Genomic DNA, 24,544 nt, shown 5'->3' with positions numbered 1-24,544 from the left:
GTTTTGATTTGCATTTCTCTAATGACTTTCTTTTCACATAAAGTTACTAACCTGGGGAAGCCCTCTCATCTGTCAGCCACTCAAAACTTCCTTTCCAGCACAGACATTAGCCTGCATTTAACTTTTTTCTTTTTTTTTTTTTGCTTTTAAAATCTGTTTTCTACTATCAAATTAATGTGTACTGGTTAAACATTTTAGAAAATGCAGAAAAGTCTCACCTTTCAAGCTCATCTGTGGTGGTCATTTTGATGTACTAATTCCTTTTTTTTTTTTTTTTTTTCTCCAGCATTTATTTTTGTTCCAAATGTCATAGGAACGCCCCTTGAGACCACATGTCATGAATGGGAGCACGTAACCCTTCCCCCTCACACACCCACTTCAGAGCTTTGTATGAAATCCATCCGTTCTTTATTTGAAGGGATGCTTGATTTCAGTGGAAGTGCATGTGGAGAGGAGAAGGATTCTTCTCAGCTGTAGAGGAATCGGATGCTTGCAGAGCGGTAACTGTTCCCAATGATGCCCCAGCAAATCTCGTTTCCCCAAGAGTCAGAGGAGAGCACTTAACATTTTCAGAAAGGATCCTTTCCGATTAGATCTCATACATTTTTAATCAGCTGCTGTGTTGGGAAAGACCCACTCCCTGAGCACGTGGGTTAAAATAGTACTGGCTTCACTGGGGAAACTTGAGATCAGCGCTTCTCCCTGACTGACCCGCAGAGCTTGGCTGAAAGGCCAGGAAATAGGATCTTGACCCCTTGAAGAAGCGTTCGTTTTATTTTTGTGGGTGTTTTATTGGGTTTGCAGTGATAGTTTTGATTCCGCCTCAGGTGGGGCTAACACAGATGACAGAGACCAGCCCCCATTTTTAGTCAGAGCCAGAGGTATTTGAACGGAAGTTTAGGAAAAGGTATCATAAAAGTTTTAACATGTTTATCAGTGCTAAGAGACATGGGAAAGATTGCTCTTGCAAAGCTGGTAGCAGTTTGCTAGGATGGAGAGACTGACACGGTTAATAGTCCCCCTCTCTTAAGATAAAGAGTACAGCCCCGTACCCACCACCCCACCCGCTGCCGAGAGTCAACTCAGGTCAGCTGATGTGGAGAAAAAGGAACGTTCTAGGTGCACATCCAGCTGAGTCTGTAACACTGAGCTGTGCTCGGGGACAGGAAGAATTGGGTTTGTGATTTTGTTTCCTCCTTTATTAAGTGACATCCATTTTTAAAAGGGATGCTTTGCATGCTGAATGGAGGCTTGAACCAAAAACCCCTCACAGACAGCCATGTCCCCAGGCCCTCACTCTGGGGCAAGAGAGAGCAGCACACCCTGGGAGGGGGTGTCCTGAGACCTGCAAACCCCTCAAGGACAGTCGGGTGCAGTTTGTCATAGCCATGATGTTTATTTTCGTGGTAGACGCAAACAATGCAGGCAGATTCCTTGCTCCTTTCGTCAGCTTATCATTCTTGGAGATCATTGGGTGCTGTTTCTTTTTTTTTCCCAAGGCCTGGAAGGAATGAGAAAGGAAGGCACTCATTAGCAGTCAGTATACAGTTGTTGGCCTGTTTCTCTCCTCTGGACCAAGTCGAGTCAGGGCTGCGAGAGCAGAGAGGGGTCTGCAGAGTCCCCCACTGGGTCTTCTGCCCTTTCGAGGCTTGTGAGGCCTGTACGTGGAAGACAGCGTTAAAAGAGTAACAGGCATATTAGAAACGCGAAGAGTTCATCTGAGCAAAAATCGATTCCAATCCCGCAGCACCAAACTGGAAGAGGTTAGAGCCTGGGAAGGCTGACCTAGTGAAGGCGCAGAGGCAGAGAAAGGAAATTACCTGATGGGCGACAGGTAAAGCCCAGCCAGCTGCCAAGACTGGTCCTCCTTAGCGTTTCCATTGATTTGTAACCTTGAGGCTTCTACTGGCTTAGATGTTGGTCCAATGGCCTCCTTGTATAATTAATTGCAACAAGGACCTGAATTATCTGGGTCATAGATCATGGCTCCATTTCACTCCGCTGACCTGAATCTCATTTTACACTTAAAAAGGTGGAGAATGGAACCTTAAATCTAACAAACACAACCGGAAATACCTGATTCTCCTAGATTTAACATATCAAGTCATTTTGTCTGCCACCTTTATAATGGCAGCCCCTTAACTACTCTATCTAGATAGGTGTGTGATTATAAACTTACAAGCAGTTACAAAATGAGCTTTAACCTTACTTACTCTTATAAAAAGAGGAAGACACTGCCTTAAACCAGTGTATTTAACCTGAATCTTAAAGATATGCAAATGACCTCAATTCTCAACTTGCTGTTGCAGAGTAGAATTGGCATTTAAATGCATTACTTCTAATTTCCTAAGAGCCACTCACCCCAATTGTTCTGTTTGCTGCGAAACAGGACAGGAAATATTTCTGGAGGACTAATTAGCAGTGAGCAGGCAGAGTTGATGACCTCAGGCCACCAGCAAGGGGCGTTTTTCCCTGGCTGGTCATCCATCATGACTCATCCAGTGATTTGACCCTAATTATTACAAGAACCAGCTCTAGAAGAGATTGTTCTCAGTGTAGAATTTTGTTTTTCACATTTGAATATTAAAGCCTGTTTCTCGCCTGAAATGGAAGCATTAAACATTCCAGTTGATATTATCTTTCAATAGGCAAATGAAATAAATGAATTTGACAAAATCGCTGCCACATTGAACTGCTAGTAGGTTTGAAGGGGTGTGTGTATGTGTGTGTGTGTGTGTACTAGGAATGTCAGCTGTGGAAGGGGGAGCTAAGAGTGTCAGACAACTACGGGGAAAAGGATACAGAGATGCCCAAAGTGCTAAGCGGTTCATCATTCAGCAGATAAGGGAAAAGTCCCCTTTTTTCCATTCTGTTTTCATTGCTAAGAGGTTCAGATGAAGGCCTGAATTATTTCCTAATTATCTTGCAGCACATCCAGATTTTTTTATGTCTCTAGCAGACACGTTGTTAGTTGGGAATAAATGCCTGTTGAACTAACGTGAAATGAGAAGTACCAGCCTTCACCCCACATCCGTTCTATGTCCTGATGTTCTCGGGGCTGCTACAAGCACTTCAGTGTGGAGGGTACCATACTCGTGTGTTTTTCCGCCAGCTTCAGCATTTCTCAAATCTCTTAGAGGCTCAATTCTTCCATTGTATTTACCTGCAGCACCAAAGACCTGTCTTCTGAGCAATGGGTAGTGTAGACTGAAGGAAAACTAGAAGTTGTGAGTTAGTTTTATTCGGGGACCTACAGAGGACTATAAGCCAGGGAGACAGCCTCTCAGATCACGAGCTGTTCCGAAGAGGTCAGGGAAGAGCCAGGATATGTAGGAGTTTTTGTTGAGGAAGAAAAAAAAAAAAAAACATTTAATGGAACATCAAAACTTAACAGCTAATCATAAAAACCAGACATCTCAAGTTAATGATTCTAGTGCTTTTCTGTGGGAAGACCCAAGAGTCTGGGCTCATTGAAACCATTCCTTAGATACGCATCTCAACTATCTAGGGCCAGTACCCTGCTTTTCTCCATCCTGAAGTCCCCTCAGGGCTCACCATCAGGACAGCTGCCGTGGCTGATGGCTTGTTCGCCATCAAACAAACATTCTTTGTTGACTGAAATGGCAGGCGCCCTCTTTTTTTGTCCGAGGTAGAAATCTTCCAGCAGTTTGGCTGGGCACCTGCTGCCTGGTCACCTGCACTGTCCACAGCGGGTTCCGTCCCTTCTGCTGGGAGGGTTTGGTGCAGTCCGGGGGGATGTATCAGAGGGTGATCAGATAAAACGCCTGGGGGCCCATCCTCTGGGGTGGGGGAGACAGGAGGCGGGGGCAGAGATGAGGAGGAGTATCTCCCAGCCTCTCTCTCCTGCCTTTTGTCTCCCTCAGGTGCCTCCCAGTGGATGAGGCGGACAGGAAGGGGGACTGGGGGGGGGGGGCGTTGTGGGGGGGAAAGAAGTGCTGAGGGGGGAGGGGGAGGGAACCCTGGAGGGAAAAAGGGGCGCTTGTTTCCTCATGCTCACCGCAGCCGCAGGAGGTGGGCGCCATCCATATCAGCTTCCTTTTGCTGCTGTAACACATCATCACAAGCTTAGTGGCTTAAACCAACGCCAATGTATTACCTTCCAGTCCTGGAGCTCAGAAGCCCAGCTTACGTCTCACTGGTGTTGTCGGAACTGCATTCTTTCCAGAGGCACTAGGAGAGAACTCGTTCCCCTGCCTCTTCCAGCTTCAAGAGACCACCTGGTTTCCTGGGCTCCATGGCCCTGCCCACCCGCTCCAAAGCAGCAGCAATGCATCTTCAGCTCTTTCTCTGGCTGACTCTTCTGCCTCCCTCTTCCACTTTTCAGGGTCCTTGTGATGACAGTGGGCCCATCTGGATGTCTTAGGCTCACCACCCGTCTCAAGGTCGACTGGTTAGGAACTTTCATCCCCCTTGCCTCACAACCTAATATATTCACAGGCTCCAGGGATCAGGATGTGGACATCTTTGGAGGCCATTATTCTGCAATCCATCATCTTTATACCTGTTTTACAGAAGAGGGAATTAAAGAAAGGAGATCAGCTGACATGCTCAAGGTCACACTTCTATCCAGTGGGGGACCAGGGTTTGCACCCTGGAGGGTCTGACTCCAGATCTAAGGAGGGGCGGCCTCACCAGGCATCTTATGAGCATACGGTAAAAAGGAGTTTCTGGAGATCGTTATGCTCCCTGTGCCTGACACAGGACAGTCAGGTGCAGGGAGCCTGGCACTTCCACGTGGCAGGAAGTCACTTGGCTTCAGTTGCTCTGTAAACATTTCAGTCGTTTATATTCAAGACAAATGTACCTTGACAATGACATGCATTTCACCAAGGAGGACATGAAACCGTCCCTGTGAGTAAACCCAGCTAGGACTTGTGAACGGGTCATGTTCCCAAGCATTGTTTGCCCAGGGACGGTGCATTGATCCCCACCTCACAGTGGGACCAGGTGCCCGGTACTCCAAAAGACCCAGGACTGCTGAAAACACAGGTGCTGGGTGTTCTCCAAAGTGCCAAAGATGTGCCTCATTGTTCATCCGCGAGGACTCAGGTGGATGAGAGGGGCTCTCCCCATGCAGAAGTCACCTGCCCCGGCTGTTTGGGAGGAACCCTGACCATCACCTGGAACCTGTGTTCCATCCACAGCCCAACGCCACCTGGCAGCCTCGCCTACGCCTCCCCTTTGCACAATGAATGAACCAGGTGGCTTGTTAACGCCATTATCAGCATCGGTGCCCACACTGGTCAGTCCCTGTAACAGGACCACAAGTAAGGGAGGTGAGTGGAGACTGGTCATCCCTCCAGAGAATCGCTTATTGACAGAATTTACCAGGTAGCCTGTGATGGGAAGGGAGGAGCCGGACGTGCTGGCACCGTGGGGTCTTTACGATGCTCTGTAACACTCACCTTCAGTTTGCTGGACGGGCAGGGCCAGGGCTCATCCAGGTTTCTGGATGCCACGGTGAATTAGTGCCGATAAAGGGGTTATGTCCTGTCTCTGTGCCTTCAAGACCCAGGACTGTTAAACAGGCGAGACAGGAACAGCATTTTTCAAAGCAGTTTCCCCCAGAACTTAGTGCTTCAAATGCCCTGCCCTCCTGGCCCAGGAATGAGGGCAGCCGCTGTGCAGGTGGAGCTCGGACGGTCCAGCCAGGCTTCCACCCAGGGCCGTTTTCCCCAAACATTCCAGGTGGGCAGAGCACGCGTTCTCTTGGCAGCGTTCCCAGGTCACAGTCTCAGGAGCTGACGAAGGTTTCGGCTCAGTGCTGCCTCGTTGGGCAGACGACCCTCAAGGGGCTGATGACTCGCAGAGACCGGGACGGAAGCACCGCATTACTTTGTCTGCTAGGTTCCCAAGCTGCCCTGTTTGCAGACACCCCAGTGAAAGGACGGAACTTTGGCCGGAGGGGCCATCCCACTGATATGACAGCCCCATCTCGGGCCAGCACTCCTTGTGGGCTGTGAGCATGAAACTTTGAGGTCTTGTTCTGCTGAGCAGCCCGTGCCTTTCTTGAATATCAAGGCTATTTAACCCGCTGTCAGTCTTTTCAGCCAGATGTTTGCAGACGCCCCTAGAACTTCCCTGAGATCTCAGGTCACGTGCTTTGCTCACGTGTGTTAAGGTGAAAGCTCATCTGTGTTAAGGGCATACGGCTCCCCTGGATAAAGCTAGTGAGTCTGGAAGCTGAGGAGTGGAGCCCGCTCAGGTGATGGACGCGACCCCAGCCTTGGTGACCAGCACCTGCCATTAAGGAGTGAACTTTGGATTCCGTGCTATTCACAGGCCAGAGCACCACTGTTCCTAGATCCCCGGGGGCAACTACAGCCCTGGACTTTTCCAAGTTGCATCTGCCTGGGGCACAGGTGTATGCCGCATACCAGGGTTCTCCTCTGAATGCAAACGTGCCCTCCCCCGACAAATCCGCTCCTGCAGTTCTCCAGCAAGTTTAACCAGACATTGTGCCTTCCCTTCTGAGAGAGGGGACCGAACATATAATAGGGGTCATCACCTCCACTTGCCCAAAGGAAGACGTTTGTCTCACAGACTCCGAAGAACTTTGACCACCTGCTCCAGCCTCACTGTCTGCTCAGTGCCTTTTTTAAAAAATGTACATGCCTTTCCTTGCCGGTTAAAGGCATAAAACAATAAATTTTGAAAATAGGTAGATGTTTGTGAGTATGTATTGAATATATTTTTAGTAGAACAGCTGAGGAATTGGCATGCTGCACTTTCTGCTTTTCACCATTGTGGGTACCTTTCCGGCTCCCCGTGTTCTGAGCCCCTCTCCCCTCATAGCCCATCTCTCTTCTCTCTCTTTCTCTCTCTCCCCTCTCTCTCGGCTAGATACCCATGACTCTTTCCAGTTGGTGGACTTCTAGGTCATCTGTTTGTTCATGCACACACAGAATGCTGATATGAACACCTTTGTACACATATATTTATCTTAGGAGCATTTTTACGAGTACTTTTCTTGTATAAATTCATATTACTGGAATTGCCAGGTCAAAAGGTACATGCATTTTATTTTGACAGATATTGCTAAATCGTCCTCCAAAAAGATCAACCACTTCACATGCCCACTAATAGATTCTGCCTATTCTCATAAGCACTGTAGATCATCCAGTCTTAAGTTTTTAGACCCATTCATTGTGGCAGTTGGCATTTCTTTAATTGTGAGTGAAATTGAACCTTTCAACTGGTTGATTGGCCATTTGTTTTGTTCTGTATTCCTGTGAAGTGTGTGTTTGTCTTCCTTATTGAATTATACGGAATCTTGTAAATCAAGGAGATCAATATTTTGTCTATAGTGTGATTCCAATATTTTTCTTTTGATTTTTTTTCCATAAAACTAATTGATCTTGAATTTTTTTCTTATTGTGGTAAAACATGCATAACATGAAGTTTGCCTTTTTAACCATTTTTAAGTGCACAGTTCAGAGACATTTATCAATAATACCTTCACAGTATTATGTAACCATCACCATTATTTCCCGTCTTTTTCCTCCCCCAAAACAGAAACTCTGTAACCATTTATTGATAATTCCCCTGGTAACCTTTATTCTACTTCCCGTATCTATAGATTAGCCTGTTCTATATGCCTCATGTAAGTGGAATCATGCAATATTTGTCCATTTGTGTCTGGCTTATTTCACTTAGCGTAACGTTTTCAAGGTCCATCCATGTTATAGCATGTGTCAATGCTTCATTCCTTTTTACAGCTGAATAGTATTCCATTGTAGGGATAAACCACATTTCGTTTATTGATTCACCTGTTGATGGACTCTTGGGTTGTTTCCACTTTTTTGCTGTTGTGAATAATGCTGGTATGAACGTTGGCATACAAATATCTGTTTGAATCCTTGTTTTCAGTTCTTTTTGGTGCATACCTAGGAGTAGAATTTCTGGCTTACATGGTAATTCTATGTTTAACTCTTAGAGTAGCAGTCAAACCTTTTACCACAGCAGCTGCCCCATCTTGCATTCCCACCAGCAGTGCACACGGGTTCCACGTCTTTCTCCATATTATTTGCCAACACTTGTCTTTCTTTTTAAAATTCTTCTTATTATTACTTTATTACCATCAGAGTGTGTGAAGTGGTACCTCACTGTGGTTTTGATTTCCATTTCCCTAATGACTACGTGTTGAGTACCTTTTCATGGGCTCTTTGCGTGTCTTCTTTGGAGAAAGGTCCATTTAAGTCTTTGCCCATTTGTAACTGGGCTATTTTTGTTTTAGTTGTTGTTGCCGAGTTGTAGGAGTCTTATATATATTATGAATACGAATCCCTTATCAGATATTTAATTTGCAAATGTGGTTCCCATTCTGTGGTTTGCTTTTTCACTCTGTTGATAGTGTCCTTTTATGCAAGAAATTTAAAAATTTTTATTAAGTCCAATTTATCTATTTTTTTTCATTTATTGCCAGTGTTTTGGTGTCATATTTAAGAGACCATTTTCAAATCCAGCATCATGGCTTTTACCCCCTACATTTTTGTCTGAGATTTGCATAGTTTTAGCTCTTAAGTTTAGCTCTTTCATCCATTTTGAGTGAATTTTGGTACCTGGGCTTTTTCAGAGATGGCTGCTGTCAAATTCTTTTTTTTTTCATGTGAATGGACCGTGCTTTCTCATTTCTTTGTATGCTTTGTAGCTTTTTATTGAGATCTGGACTTTCTGAGTGTGACGGTGGGGCAACCCTGGAAATGCGATTCTCCCACTCCTCAAGGATTTCTGATTTCTGCTTGTTGAGGGTTGGAGCCGTCCATTTGTGACTTTTCCAAACTAGATTTTTAAAATATGTATTTATTTATTTGGCTGCACTGGGTCTTAGTTGTGGCATGCAGGCTCTAGTTCCCTGATCAGGGATCAAATCCGGACCCCCTGCATTGGGAGTGCAGAGTCTTAGCCACTGGACCACCAGGGAAGTCCCTCCAAACTAGTTTTTATGTGTGTATTCCTTGTCACTTCCAGTCCCCAAACTGAAGTTTCTGTTCCGTTATCGCTGAGGTCAGCTGAAGGACAGCAGCCTCTCCCCCCAGCCAGCACTGCCCTTGATGTTGAAGTTTCCAGAGCTCTCAAATACTTGATTCCAGTCACTTTTCCAGTTCAGCAGCTGTTTTGGTGGAGGGACGGACCCGAGAGTCCCCTATTCCACCGTTTTTCCTGATGTTCCTTTGGTCTTGTATTTTTAAAGGCAGTCAAATTTGTGTTTTCCTTTATGACTTCTGAATTTTGAATCTTGATCAGGAAACTTCACTCATGATAGAATTCTTCAAAATGAACAAAAACACTCTAGAAAGTAACCAACATCTTTATAATTGTGTGACCTCATTTAAAAACATTATTTCTTCAGTTTTCCTGTCCTGCCTTTGGTCTCCCCGAGTGTGTCCTGTGCGGGGTGTGGGGAAGGGCTGCCTCGTCTACACCTTATTAAATGTCTTGATGTTGATGTCTGCGTATCCGCCTGAAGGACAAGCAGACAAACACAACCCACTCCTTCCTCAAAACCCAGCCAGAGCCAGTGGGGACCAGGAGGGGCATCGTAAGGGAGAGTCCCAGCTCCTACGTGGAGGGGTGTTGGTGGATCTGGAGGCTGAGACGGGAGAGTGGGAGCGAGGGTAGATCCAGGTTGAATGTGCTGAGATGAGGGGCCCGTGGGGCACGGAGGTGGAGAGCCGGGCAGGAGCAGGGGAGGTAAGTGTGCCTTCTGGGGTCACAGCAGAGAGGGGATTGACTGTCAGAGCCATGTATGGGCGTGTGGGGAGAGAGCATGGGAGTGAAGAAGAAAGACCGTCCCCGCCCCGTCAGCTTGGTCACCGCAAAGGTCTCTCTCTAGACCACTGGTTCTCATCAGGGGCAGGGGGTGGGGTGAGGCTCTGTCCCTTGGGGGACATTTGGCAATTACTGGAGACATCTGTGCTTGTCAGTCCTGGGAGGGGCGTCGGGCATCTGGGGGTCAGAGGCCAGGGGTGCTGCTCAAAACCCTAGGGTGCACGGGACGCCCCATCTTCCAGCCCCACGTGTCACTCACTGGAGCCAAGGTGGGGAGGGCCCCACTGGAGAGCCCCGAAAGGCCCACCTGGGCTTGGGCTCTCGCCGAGGGAGCGCTCACTGGTCCCACAATGCTGTACTGGGCAGGACCCGCTGTGGACGGGCCGTCGGTGGGAAGAGGCCACCAGAACCAAGGTGCAGGGTGGTCTGGACGAGCTGGGCGCCTCCAGAACCCGCCCCTCTCAGCTTGCTGCAGCCCCACACTGTGCGCTGAAAGCAAGCCTGAGAGTAGATGGGGGTTGGAGCTGGAGCAGGAGGCATTACTGGGATTTCAAACAGCGCGTATGGAGAATTGTCAGGTTTTATAAAAAGAAAAGGTGTGGAGGGCTTCGCTGTCGTGGAAATTCATATTTTTTCCCATAAGCTTCACATTCGTTATGAGCTCATTACAGAGCCTCCTCAGGAAGGACGTGGGTTCAAGCAGTCCTGGGGGACGGGGGCAGCGGGTGAGGACATGGGACACGCACTGCAGAGCCCAGAACCCTGCACCTGTGCCCACACAGGATGTGGTTATGAGAAAGTGGTTTCTTGGGGATGACAGACACAGAATAAAAAGCAGGCAAGGAGGCAATTGTGATGCCAGGGAGTGTTTGGACATCGTTCAACCTGTCAACACCAAAACAGTGATGCTCTAGAACCATCTTTATACTCATTTTTCCTCTTTCCTTTTGGAGACAGATATGAAACACCGAAGCACCTTTTTACTTTTTCATTCCGAAAGCTCATCAAACATTTATAGGGCCAACCTCTTCAGGATGTAAGTAGGGGGACCCGACTTCAAAATCAATTTGGCTTTTAGAAAGCAGACATGTAGACAGCGGTGGTGGGCACGCCGCATGCAGGAGAAATTGGGTTGTTCATTGCAGGAGACAAAGCGGGGAGTCCGGGTCTGTGGTTCAAGCACAAGAAGGTGAAGGCAGCGTGGCTAGCAGGGCTGGTCCAGGGCCTAAGTCCTGTGAGGGGTGGGGTCAGGTGGACACCCCTTCCTCCTCCAGCCCTTCTGGAAGGTCCAGCAGCCTCTACACGGCCAGCAGCTAGAGATGACTTCTCTGCAGCAAAGCACATCAGATTTCTCTCCTGCTGAAATATGAAAGGAGTGCACCCTGAGAGCGTAGTTACAGAATTTGAGGTCCATCTTTAAGGGAAGTCTGTTTTCTTAATTTCAAGATGAGTCTGCTTGAAAGTGGTGCTTCCCGACGGCTTGTCAAAGCCACAGGCTCCGTGCTAACAGGCAAACTTGGCTTTCTTTCAGCCAAGCCCAGCGATGGATCATGTTCCGAAGATGGCAGGGAAGACCCACACGTGAAAACCAAGAGGAATCGGTAGGTGGCCACGCCCTTTCCTGTGCGTCTTTCTTCGAGGGATGATTAGGTGGTGGAGAAAGAAGAGGGATCACTTTGACTCTATTGACTGAGCCAAGAATGGATCCAACCCCTAAACAGAGGGCGGGAGGTCCCAGGTCTGTCTTAGCAGAACCAGCTCTGGGTGCCCCTGGTTCACCCCTAGCCTTGCTTTTGGGGCCCTGAGGAGTGGAGAGAGCACCGAGATGAAGGTGGTGCTGTGCGCTGGGTGAGGGGGGGGTTGTGCGTCTGGCAGCCCTGGGTTGGAGGTCCAGCTCTGTGTCTTGCTCGCTTAGTGACTTTGGGCAAAGTAATTTCACTCCCACATCAGACTTCTCATCTGCAAAGTGGGTGACGCCCTAGTGAGATGTTGCCCGTGTGACTTCCTGTGGCACCAGGAGAATAAGTTCTCCATCCAAGTTTGCTTGTTATGATTTGGTTGTGGCCACAGCACAGGAAGGAGGGAAATCCGCCCTTCCTTTCAAGCCGGGGGCGGGGAACGGTTGTTCCCTCTTTGGCCCTCCTGGAAGGCCCGGTCTGTGGTCCCTTTCCTACTGAGTTCTGCGTAAAGGGGTAAAATTAGGGGTCTGTGTGTCCAAGTTCCCAGAAGGGGGAGGTGGGAGGCACGAGGCAGGGAAGGATGAAGGCAAATCTAAAAAGGACCCGCGAGGCCGCTTCCTGAGCCAACGTGGTTCCGATGTCCCGGCGGGAATGGCCCTCATCCCAGCCTAGCAGGGCATTCAGTGCTGTACCGGGTGCCCATTTATCAGCCCCCATCATGGGTCACCCCAGGCCTGCGGCAGGAATCCCTGAGCAGCTGTCAGGATGTTTGCACTGTGCGTATTTTCTCTTTAAAAAAATGTGCCTTAGAAGAAGTACTTTTGCAGTAACAAATGTTCGCAGTGATGAAGGAAAATGCAATCTTGACTCAGAATCTGTGCCCGTTCTCACCTCTTCCATCCTTGCCCTGTGGCATCCTGGTGAAAGATAGTGGGAGAGGAAGGGAGAGAGGAAGTGGAGGCAGGGCTGGCAGCCAGGGGTCAGGGTGCCTGTGGTGACACAAGCCTACAGAATTAGTCCTAAATGGGTACATTATTCCTTTTATTTCAACACCTTTTTCCACTGTGCACCCCTCACAAAACTATTTTGCTGACCAGGGCCCAGGTATATTGTTATTTTAACTGGTACCAAGCAGACCCCACAGAACTTTCTGGAAACAATGCAGGGAAGGGTAAGCAGTGTCCTTCCCAAGACAGGAAGGTAGTCTGGGTGGAGGGTGGGTTCTCCTTCCACGGGTGAAGGAGACCTGGGGCAGCAGTTTGGCGGGACCGGGGGCTCCCTGCGGCGCTGGAGCAAGGCACCTCCCACCCAATCGCACAGGCCTCTGTTTTCCTGCTCCCCCATATCCTCTGCTTAGACAGTCACTTTTGGGGTCAAAGGACACTTGCGTGGGCCACAGAGGATGGACACCAAGTGTCTTCATTGGGGACCAAGGGCTCCAGGAAAGGAAATCAAGCGTCATCTCTTTATTGTTGTGTTCACACCCTGGTTGTCAGCTAAGCCAGTCTCTGTGATCTTTGGATAAATGTATATAATTTTAAAAACAAGATGAGCTTCCTGAGGCACAAGAGAAACAGCAATCTCGCCATTACTGGATGCATTTTGAACTCGTGCAGGAGGGAGGTCTCAGCTGGCTCCAAAGGAGTGGGGATGTCTGCCTATATCACCCAGTTGTATTCGTTTTCCCGTGGGACTGGCCCCAAACTCTGAACACTTGGCATTTAAATAATGTCAAAGCATTAGCCTCGGCTTTCATCATCTGCAAGACTTCTTCCATGACTCAGCACTGACTTTGAAACCAACACGGGTGTTTGCATGAAGCTTTTGGCCATCATATGATTCCAAGCCCCCTCGGCCCTCAGGTGCCCAGGCACCTGGCTCCAGCCATGGTTCAAGCCTCGGTCCCTGGGTCACTCTGTTCTGCCACTGAGATCCAGGAGGAAAAGGTTTCAGCGGAAGTTGGGGGGCTGCACTCAGGGTCTGGAACATTCCATGAGTCCTGGTCATTCACTTCTGAGCCGCTTTGCAAACTGCGCCCAGTCTAGGGGAAGCTTCACCCTCGTGTGGCTTTTTCCAAAGCTTCCTCCCAGCCTGGGCCTGCGTGCCCCTTGCTCAGAGCTCTTCACTCGGGTGCATGGACCCCAGCATCATCTTGGCATTTTTGTCCTTTTGGGGAAGGTGGTTGTCAGTAAGCCCAAGGACTCCTCAAGCTTCCAGCTGCTTGTGGGCACTTGTATTTAGCAGACGCTGCATAACTAGTAAGAGGCCAGGCTCCAGAGAACCTGCCCAAATCAGTCCATTTTGACCTTCCCTTTCGTATACATAGTGTAATTTTTCACATCAAAAAGCACTTAAATGCTTCTGCAAATTATGACTCTTCAGCGGCCATATCCTGGCCTCTAAACTACGAGGCACATTTTGGACGCTGCTCTCTGCTCCCTGCATCTTTTTCACACCCTGGCCCAGTTCATATACATTTTGAACATTCTTACACAGATGGGATTAAATCAGTTGTGCATATGATTCAGGTCCAAATGATAACTTTTCCTAAAATTCCCTGGGAAGAGAAATATGTCACAATGACAAGCTTTCAAATTACCCAAATATTTTCAGCTACCTGGTAAGCGCTGTTGCAGATGGCTTGTTATTTACTGTTTAATGGAATGTGTTTGTGATGCACGATAGTGCGTCTTCCCTGGGACTGGAAATTTGATCGTTTGCATCTCCCCTTTGTGTGCAGTGCCCAGGGGTTCGTCTGGTTTCTGATGTGTAGGTTGTCTATAGTTCAGACCTGCTTTTCAAATGTGCTGTCTACTTAAAGAATTTAGAATTTATTTCAAATCGTTGAGTTGAATTCTTTGAAGGATTCAGCAAAAGTATGTCATTTGGTTTAAAAGCCAGAGTGAAATTATCACTCTTTACAAAACCCGTTAGTAAAGAAACCGTCAGTGGTACGTACGGCTTCCAGCCCCTTCACGAGGTGCCAGTTTTTGCCAGTTGCCGAGCCAGAGGATTCCTGCTAAACCAGTGGTTTTCTGTAGCATAACAGGGTGCAGTTGCTTTTTTGAGTTTTTAAATATCATCGGCCCCACGGCTTTGGAAATGTATTTATGTTTCTAGGCCATTTGGTACAGAAGCCTTTTACGGTAAGTGACCGAAAGAAATCTCTTGGCTTGGAACATTGTTTATTGTGGTAGCTCGTACACTTTGGGGAAGTCCCGTTGATGGCCTTGGATGTAAGTGGTAACGTTGACCTTCTACAGTAGCTGCTCCCATGGAGTCATATACAGCCATGGCTGGAGACACAAGAGCATGGAATTAGCAAGAAGTGCCCCTGTGGCATTTTTCTGCTTTCCCCAAATATGCCCTCCATTACTCTCCTCTTGACAAACCAAGGTGACCACGTCACACTGAAAGCATGTCCCCTGGACCAGGCTGCAGCTTTAAGGATTTGGGGGCAGCCTGAGGAGGTAGTCCCCAGCCCCCATGCCCATCCGTGACACCAGGTGCCCTCACAGAGCTGTGAGACTATGATACATCCACCTGCGATTCTGCATCCCACCTGGGGGCCACCTGGGGCAGGGGGCATCTGTCTAGGACAAACAAAGAACACCACCAGCCAAAAGGCAGGACAAGACCAAACAACCTAGTGTCTGGAGGTTTCGTAGCCGCCACCCCTGAGCCTGTCCCCAGATCAAGCCCACACCTAGAGAGAGTCAGCTGTGAGAGAGGAAAGGAAACACTCTGTTCACAGTCAGACAGCTGCTGCCACCACCCGAGGTGCAAAGGCAAAGGATGGTCAGTGAGTGTGGGCAGCGTGCTGGGCCCTGTCCTCACATGCACCGTGAGACCAGCTCTTTCACTTCCATTTACATGACTTCCGGAATCCCAGAAAAATTAGCTGTTGAGAAAGTAAGAGCATGGCTCCGCTGAAATGCTCTAAGGTAATGCTAGAAAGTAGGTGAATCCAAATTAAGATTGCTATAAAATTACATCTTTGATGTGTCCCAAGATAACAAGAGAATGATCTACACTCCGATGCCAGTGCCGGAGTCTGGATTTCTTCATAAGATGGGGCAGTGTGCGTCTCTTTGTGGCCTTGGACATGCATGGAAAATGAATTATTTACATCCACTTGCCTTGTAAGTTAGTCTCTGTACATAGTTCATGATTTTAGTCTCTATAGAAACCTGCGGTTTTGTAAACCGTACGGAGTCTGTGCCCTGTGTCATTAGGGCATCCTACCTGGGATGGACGCCTCATTGATACCTGCCCATGAGAAGACTGTGTGCACAGTCATTTGTCATGGGATTTTAATTTGTCCTTTCAGACTGAAGCATAAATATTACCTGGCATTTATTTTCTCTCCAAAAAAGGATTATAAAACATGAATTTCTGAGAAGGGAGGCCAGATATCAGCATTAATCCTGAGACCTGTGCATCCCTCGTGTACACGCCCTCGTGTACTATGGCAGGTGTTGTTTCCTAGGGTTTGGGTGAATAGGCCAAGTTCTCTTTCCAGTTTCTGTGAAACTTTTCACCCACATGGAGATAAATCTGAAATCTGACCACTAGGAGGCCAACCTAGAATCGGTTCTAGAGCCCCTGACCTTAGAGTGTCTTCATTGGTTCTTTTTCAGACAAGTCAGCCTGCCTTTCACTGCCTTTGGCCCTGTTGTTCAGTAGCCCTTGGCCTTCAGCTGTTACCACGTACCACGTATCCTCACATACCAATAGGAAGGAGACCTGGCCGGGCGTTCCTGGGGCCCTTGCTTGCTGGCAGCAGGCACGTGACCTCTGAGATGAATCCATCATAGGTCTGTCCTCCCTTGCGTGAGGGAGGAGCCTGTTGTAGAATCTTCTTTGAGGCTTCATTCAGCAGTTGAGAGCATGCCCAAATGTCCAGCATTTGCTGGGGACCTGGGGGGCCTTCCCAGCCCCTGATGACCATCTAATCCAGCATGGCGCCCACCCACAGGCAGGTCTTTCTCCTGCCCACGGAGTGGCACCAAGCCACTCCCAGATGGAAAGACAGGAGACCTTGTTTCGTCTCCAGCCCTGAGGATCTGACCAGTAATTTATCAGATGCTAAGTGCCTGCTGTATGCAGTGTATTGTATGCCAGGTTCCCAGTCTGGTCCAGACGGGACACATCTGGGAGCTTCCCAAGGCCCCCTTCTCCCTGGTGGGATGGAGACTTTCAGGAACAGTGTGAGGCTCACATCACCTGCCAACTGATTGCGGAAGAAGGAGGCTTGGCCCTTCCATGAAAGGTCATGGCCCCGGGAAGGCAGGCAAAGCAGATGGAGGAAAAAATAAACGACCACATTCCCAGAGTATAACTACTCCTGCCCCTCCCCCATCTACCACGTCCTCTCTCTCGGACAAGTATTGAACAGAGGTCTATTGCCACCCATCGTGTTGGGGGGGGCGGGGAACCAGGGGACACAGGTCAGTTAGGTGCCGTTCCATGCCCCTAGATGCTCTAGCCCAGGAGAAAGGGTGTGTTAATGGTGTGTCAGGTGATCACAGTGAGATGTGCTCTTCCCGGCGAGAGTACTGCGATGCAGTACCCCGGGAATCGCACCGTCTCCTTGGCTGGAAGCACCCTGCTGCCAGCTCGTAGCTGCAGAAATATCTCTCTCTCCTGCCCCATGTCCCACCATGTCACTACTCCCCTTTCTGGCCCTTTCTTTTTTTTTTTTTTTTTTAAACAAAGCCAACATTATATGTTTTTTTAAATTTTTATTTATTTATTTATTATTTTTGGCTATGTTGGGTCTTCGTTTCTGCGCGAGGGCTTTCTCTAGTTGCGGCAAGCGGGGGCCACTCTTCATTGCGGTGCGCCGGCCTCTCACTATCGTGGCCTCTCTTGTTGCGGAGCACAGGCTCCAGACGCGCAGTCTCAGTAATCGCAGCTCGCGGGCCCAGCCGCTCCGCGGCATGTGGGATCCTCCCAGACGAGGGCTCGAACCCGTGTCCCCTGCATTGGCAGGCAGACTCTCAACCCCTGCGCCACCAGGGAAGCCCTGGCCCTTTCTTTTTGAACTGACAATCTGGTGATCTCATGAGAACATGGCTGAGCTGTAGCCCCTGCCCCTGGGCACGGGGACCTTCTGCCGCCCCTGCACCGGGGCCGGGCACGCTGCCTGATTCCCATGCCTCCCTGGGCCCCCGGCTTCTCCTTAGGGTCTCTGGGTGGACAAGCCTGGGTCTCTGCATGTTTGGAGCAGTAGCTGCTGTTTGATTTGAGTTCCTGCCCTGGGCAGGGACGGCCCAGGGGTCAGGTCTCTGAGATTCCCATCAACGCCGGAGCTATTGCATCCCGGCCAGTGCTGTATCCGTGATAAAGCAGTTCGGGGACTTCGACAAGGCCATGGGGACATCAGGCAATCGGGGAGGTGACGTGTCAGTTGAGTCTTAAGTAGGATTTTGACAGATTTCTCAAGGGAGCAGAGGACTCTAGGAAGAGGGCATTGGAGGAGATGTGCCTCCTTGCAGATGGCGGGTCTGTCTTCAGCAATCCTTCCGTGTGATCGAGTTCATCCTTATTTATTTTGTGATTATGGTTTGCCAGAGGTTTGTTGCACCTCATCGCAGGGACACAGAGAAACACCGCCAGGTGGGGAGTACATCTCACATTGACCCACCATCCTCTTCCCAAGACTGGTTATCAAGAATTTTGGCCCATTTTGTACAGCCCCTTGGAGGTATAACTGTGCAGTCATCTGAGAGTCTTTCGTCGTATCTCCACGTATTTGGCCTCTGTTTGTGGTAATTAATGGTTTAACTCTGTTCAATCTTGCGACGCCTTCTGCCGGAAAGCGTGCTCAGCTTGACGTTTGCTGCCCCAGTGATGGGGACGGAGGCTGGTCCTGAAGAGGATGGAGGAGGTTGAGAGATTTGCTGTCAGCAAAGGGAGAGGCCACAGAGGAATGAGCGCCGGGGGAAGAGGCAGCTCAGGCAAATTCAAAAGGCCCAGCTGAGATGACTTCTGGTAAGGCAAAGAGATCTTAATATGATGGGAGGGGAGACAGAGAGCGGCTATGAGTTTATTCCACTGTCAGACATGGTGCTGGAAAAGGCCCAACACAGTGAAAATGGCTCAATACGCCCAATGAAGAGGTCAGAGTTGATTTGCCCGTTTTTAACTTTTTTTTTTTTTTGGCCGTGCTGCATGGCTCATGGGCTCTTAGTTCCCCGACCAGGGATCAAACCCAGGCCCTCTGCAGCGGACCACCAGAGAAGTCCCTTTTAACTTTTTAATATGAAAAGTTTCGATATAAAAAATGGAACAGGATATTTAACCCCCAGGTACACATTTCCCAGCTTCAGCAACTATCTCAAGGCCAATGTTCATCTTTAGTTCTCCTGCCCCCTCAACTCAGATTATTTTGAAACAAACCCCAGCTATCATATAAATTTCATTTGTAAATATATCTGAGCACATAACTAAACAATAAGTATTTTTTTTAATGCAACCATAGTCACACCTAAAAAATGAACAACAAATAATAATTCCTTTCTATTATCAAATAGCCTCCCAGACATTGTTCAAATTTCCTTGACTGTTTTATTTTATTTTACAATTTTATTTTTCAAATCAAGATCTAAATTAAGTTTGTACATAGCCCTCTGTGGCTCTCTCCTAAATCTATTTTAATCTGTAAGTTTCCTTCCTTCTGCCCCAGCTTTTTTTTTTTTTTTTTTCATTTGTGTTTAAAGAAATCAGAATTTCTTCTCAACTGTGGAGTTTCCCATAGTCTGGACCTTGACCCACTGGTAGCACTGAACCTCCGTGGTGTGCTTTAACTGGTTCTCCTGGCCCTAGTAAGTTCTGTAACTCTGTAGTCAGATCAGGAGGCTGTGTCAGTTCAAGTTTGATTACTGTCTGGGGAAGAATTCTTCATGTTAGTGTTAAGTTCCTTCTATCGAGAGGCATGTGATGTCTGGTAGTCTGTCTTTTGTGATGTGAGCAGGTGACTTGCCCAGATCCTTTATTTCTAGAAGTACTTTTTCATGCTGATATTTTAATGATATTATTTCATTTGCATTTATTACTTAACTACTTTTATAAATAAAAACATACCCTCATAAACCATTTGGTTCCACTGAGGTATAGTTCAAATAGAAAAAGCAAGGTAAATGCTTGATTCCTTCCCTTTAAAACTGATTTTCAAAATATTGTGTCAGCTCTCTAGCAGCAACCTCCAATGATGACAAATTTATTATGAATCCCTAGATTTACACATAGTTGATGTGTTTCAATCCATCTTTGTTTTTAATTTTAGCCTTTAAATGACACAGTATGTCTCTACCTTGGTGATTCTTGGGTAATTGTCCCAGGTATGATATGTACCTTTTCAAAGTGTAGGTGTGCATCTTTTCTATATAAAGGTATTTTTTTGAATTACATTTTAGTATTTGTTCTATTTCATTGCTTTGAGTTTCCACATTGGCAACTCCAAGTATATTGTTTGGTTCTTCTTTGCCCTTCTGCTGTGTCACTTTGTTTTGCATCCTTCTCATGTATTTTCTTGTTGTTTTTTGATTTTCCTCTCCTGACCTTCTGTTAGTCTTAAGGCATTACCTGTGTGGCATTTATTCTACTCAAGTTTGTGCACCTTCTGGTTTATTCTTCATTTCTAAAGTGTTTTTTTTCCTTTTTTACTGCTAATTTCTTGGATCTCTGAGATGTCTTTTCAAATCTTTCTTTGGTCCAATATCCTTTTTTTCCCCTGAATTTGTCTGTCTGATATGTGCTGCTATTTTCTAGCATCCACCATTTTCTTTGAAAACTTTAGCTCATTTTCAGAGTCAGTTAAAATTTCATCAGAGTCTCATGCTGTCTTCCTGCCTCTTCTGCCTTGCGGGTGTTTACTCTGTGTTATTCTCATTGTTCTCTTGCTGACTTGGTGTGGGGTGAGATGGTACCCATCGCTGTGGTTCCAGGTTCATTGGAATGGTGACAGAAAGAGGGTGACCTGGGATGGCCTTGCTGGTGTCTGGGCCCTGGGGCCCCTCCTCTCTTGTTGTCATACTGTGTGAACGTGCCCTGTGTTTGGGGGTCTGTCCCATGTGCTCCCTCACTTTTCCCAGGGTCTCCTCTCCCCTTTCCTGGTGTCTTTTCTAGTTTAGATTACGCCCATGTCAGTTTCTCTGTGTTTATCCCGGGTTTTATTCTTGTCTAACCGCCGTGGGTCACCTTGGCCCCTTCGCAGTTTGGAGCTCGGAAGCCCCCTCCAGCTTCAGTGCCCCCCCATTAGCAGCCACAGCCCAGTGGCTGCCCCTCCATCTGGGGACATCAAAGACTCATGGGGCTCAGGGTCCTGGCACAGGCCTCTGCCACCCCTCTGCTTCCCTGGGCAGCCGCCAACGCCCTGAGTCCATTGGTGCCATGGTCTGGCTTCGCCCACTCACAATGTAAGCTCTTGGGATGCCTCACCCCTTAGTTTAGGAGGACATTGTCTGCAGGCTTCTTTTTTTTTTTTTTTTTTTTTTTTTTTAATTTATTTTGGGCTGTGTTGGGTCTTCGTTTCTGTGCAACGGCTTTCTCTAGTTGCGGCGAGCGGGGGCCACTCTTCATCGCGGTGCGCGTGCCTCTCACTATCGCGGCCTCTCTTGTTGCGGAGCACAGGCTCCAGACGCGCAGGCTCAGTAGTTGTGGCTCACGGGCCTAGTTGCTCTGCGGCATGTGGGACCTTCCCAGACCAGGGCTCGAACCCATGTCCCCTGCATTGGCAGGCAGATTCTCAACCACTGCGCCACCGGGGAGACCCCCTGTCTGCAGGCTTCTTGTTCTCTTAGTCTAACAGCTCCATCTGCTTTTGTGTGAGGACTTGGATAGATAGAAAAGCATCCGTCTGCCTTTGCTTTATTTTGCATCATGAGGTTTGTTTTGTCTTAAATCTTATTAGGACTAGAATGTCTTAGAGTCCTGTGTCCTATGATGGACGCTACTGGGCTCTTACATTTCCTCCAATGTCCCCAAAAACAACGCTGGAAGCAGCAGGTAGAGGCAGGAGGTCGGTTTTGGCTTATTTGTTGTTGTGATGTAAGCAATGAAGTAGCCTCTGTGAGACGCACCCCAAATCCTCAGCCTGAGGGCACCCCGGCCCATCCTCAGGGCTGAGCACGTGGTGACCTTGCAGGTGCAACTAGAAACCGGGGCAACAGGGGCAGTGGGAACCGGATGCCGGCCGGTGTGACTTGTCACCTGTCGGGGGACAGTGTTGGCGCTCTGAGGCCAGCAGCGTGAGTCCCCAGATGAGGTGACCACACGGGCTCCAGTGACGTGCCTGAGGACCTCTAACTGCTGGGGAGTCCTCTCAGCTTTAGCCGACAAACTCTAAAGACAGGGCCACATGACACCTGCGAGAGCCGGGTCAAGGGCCGGTGGGGGCCCGCGGCCACCTCCGGCAGGTAGCTCGCACCTGTCTCTGGAGACCCGGGGCAGGGAGGGAGGGATTGTGGGTTGGCACAAAACCCAAGTCACTCAGTGGCCCTCCTTACCCGGGGCTGAACAGCCTCGGAGGCCACCATGGGCCGGCCACCAGCAGGGACCCCAGACGGTGGCCATGGCAGGAGCAGACAGACTGTGCAGGAGGCAGACCAGGGCCGCCCAGACCTCTTGGCGCGGTGGCCGCCCTGCCCCCGCTCATCACCAGCAGGAAAGCACGGATTGGACAAAGAGGCAGGAGGCTCGCTTACCACATTTATAGGAACCGCAAAATTGGGAGACAGAGCTAATAAATTGATGGCAGAATCAAGATGTTTAAATATTTCAACAGGACTAAAGAACAGGATCACATTTGCATCACAGAACTGCAGAGCTTGGAGACGTGTGAAGATCATCCTGTCCAAACTATCTGTTTTACCAAAAAAATAAAAAAGGTCCAGAGCGCTCCCATCATTTGCCCCAGGTTTTGCAGCAAGACATCCCCACCTGGGAAGTGTCTTCAACCCCACCATCCACACTTGGTTTTTTCTCCAGAACCAGGTGCTGCTCAGATGTCAGCATTGTCTTTACAGAAGATGGAATCACCAGGGCTGCAGTCACCCATCTCAGCCTGAGTTGGCATTTATTTCTCTTCGCATCTCAAGTTCTGCATTCAGGCCATGGTCAAATCAAAAGCCTTCTGTTTCTTCAAAGTCTCTCAAAGTATAGTGTTAGGAGGAAAGGAAGGAGGGAAGGACAGAAGGAAGAAGGAGAGAGGGAAGGAAGGAAGAAAGGGAAGAAGAGAGGGAGAGAGGGAGGGAGGGAGGAAGGGAGGGAGGGAGACACCCGCTGAGTGAGGGGTTGCCCTGAGGGAGTGACCTGGATTACTTCATTGAATTCTCACAACGAACTTACGAGGTGGGCACTGTTGATGCCCCACATGAGGACGTGAAGGTGTGCAATTTGCCCCAGTTGACATTTGGACCTGATGCATTCCGCTCTGTACTCTGAGCTCCCGCCCATCTGGGTGATGGGATGACGACACATGTGTATACAGTTGTCCCCCCTCACCTGAGAGTTTGCTTTCTGCAGTTTCAGCTGATCTGTGGTCAAACGAGGTCCAAAAATATTAAGTGGAAAATTCCTGAAATAAACAACTCATGTGTTTAATGAGTTTGATAGTGTTTGGCCTTACATTTAGGTCTTTAATCCATTTTGAGTCTATTTTTGTGTATGGTGTTAGGGAGTGTTCTCATTTCATACTTTTACATGTACCTGTCCAATTTTCCCAGCACCACTTATTGAAGAGGCTGCCTTTTCTCCACTGTATATGCTTGCTCCTTTATCAAAGATAAGGTGACCATATGTGCGTGGGTTTATCTCTGGGCTTTCTATCCTGTTCCATTCATCTATATTTCTGTTTTTGTGCCAGTACCATATTGTCTTGATTACTGTAGCTTTGTAGTAGAGTCTGAAGTCAGGGAGCCTGATTCCTCCAGCTCTGTTTTTCTTCCTCAGGATTTCTTTGGCCATTCGGGGTCTTTTGTGTTACCATACAAATTGTGAAATTTTTTGTTCTGGTTCTGTGAAAAATGCCAGTGGTAGTTTGATAGGGATTGCATTGAATCTGTAGATTGCTTTGGGTAGTAGAGTCATTTTCACAATGTTGATTCTTCCAATCCAGGAACATGGTATATCTCTCCATCTATTTGTATCATCTTTAATTTCTTTCATCAGTGTCTTATAATTTTCTGCATACAGGTCTTTTGCCTCCTTAGGTAGGTTTATTCCTAGGTATTTTAATTCTTTTTGTTGCAATGGTAAATGGGAGTGTTTCCTTAATTTCACTTTCAGATTTTTCATCATTAATGTATAGGAATGCAAGAGATTTCTGTGCCTTTCTTTTGTATCATGCTACTTTACCAAATTCATTGATTAGCTCTAGTTGTTTTCTGGGAGCTTCTTTAGGATTCTCTATGTATAGTATCATGTCATCTGTAAACAGTCACAGCTTTACTTCTTCTTTTCCAATTTGGATTCCTTTTATTCCTTTTTCTTCTCTGATTGCTGTGGCTTAAACTTCCAAAACTATGTTGAATAATAGTGGTGAGAGTGGGCAACCTTGTCTTGTTCTTGACCTTACTAGAAATGGTTTCAGTTTTTCACCATTGAGGACGATGTTGGCTGTGGGTTTGTCATATATGGCCTTTATTATGTTGAGGAAAGTTCCCTCTATGCCTACTTTCTGCAGGGCTTTTATCATAAATGGGTGTTGAATTTTGTCGAAAGCTTTCTCTGCATCTATTGAGGTGATCATATGGTTTTTCTCCTTCAATTTGTTAATATGATGTATCACGTTGATTGATTTGCGTATATTGAAGAATCCTTGCATTCCTGGGATAAACCCCACTTGATCATGGTGTATGATCCTTTTAATGTGCTGTTGGATTCTGTGTGCTAGTATTTTGTTGAGGATTTTTGCATCTATGTTCATCAGTGATATTGGCCTGTAGCTTTCTTTCTTTGTGACATCTTTGTCTGGTTTTGGTATCAGGGTGATGGTGGCCTTGTAGAATGAGTTTGGGAGTGTTCCTCCCTCTGCTATATTTTGGAAGAGTTTGAGAAGGATAGGTGTT

At 47.8% G+C, this 24,544-nt stretch overlaps 1 protein-coding gene across 1 annotated transcript in view; it reads left to right on the top strand.

The window, feature by feature from the left end:
* The window catches only part of TCERG1L (transcription elongation regulator 1 like), a 195,311-nt gene that overhangs the window by 144,230 nt on the left and 26,537 nt on the right, over positions 1 to 24,544 (top strand). The window contains exon 8 of the mRNA XM_068549107.1: positions 11,324 to 11,393. Coding sequence (XP_068405208.1) covers positions 11,324 to 11,393 — 70 coding nt within the window. The remainder of the gene's footprint in view (positions 1 to 11,323; positions 11,394 to 24,544) is intronic.

This window comes from Eschrichtius robustus, chromosome 7 (genome assembly GCF_028021215.1).
Source record: "Eschrichtius robustus isolate mEscRob2 chromosome 7, mEscRob2.pri, whole genome shotgun sequence".
Lineage (NCBI taxonomy): Eukaryota > Metazoa > Chordata > Mammalia > Artiodactyla > Eschrichtiidae > Eschrichtius > Eschrichtius robustus.
This window is presented reverse-complemented; position numbering and strand designations above follow the sequence as displayed.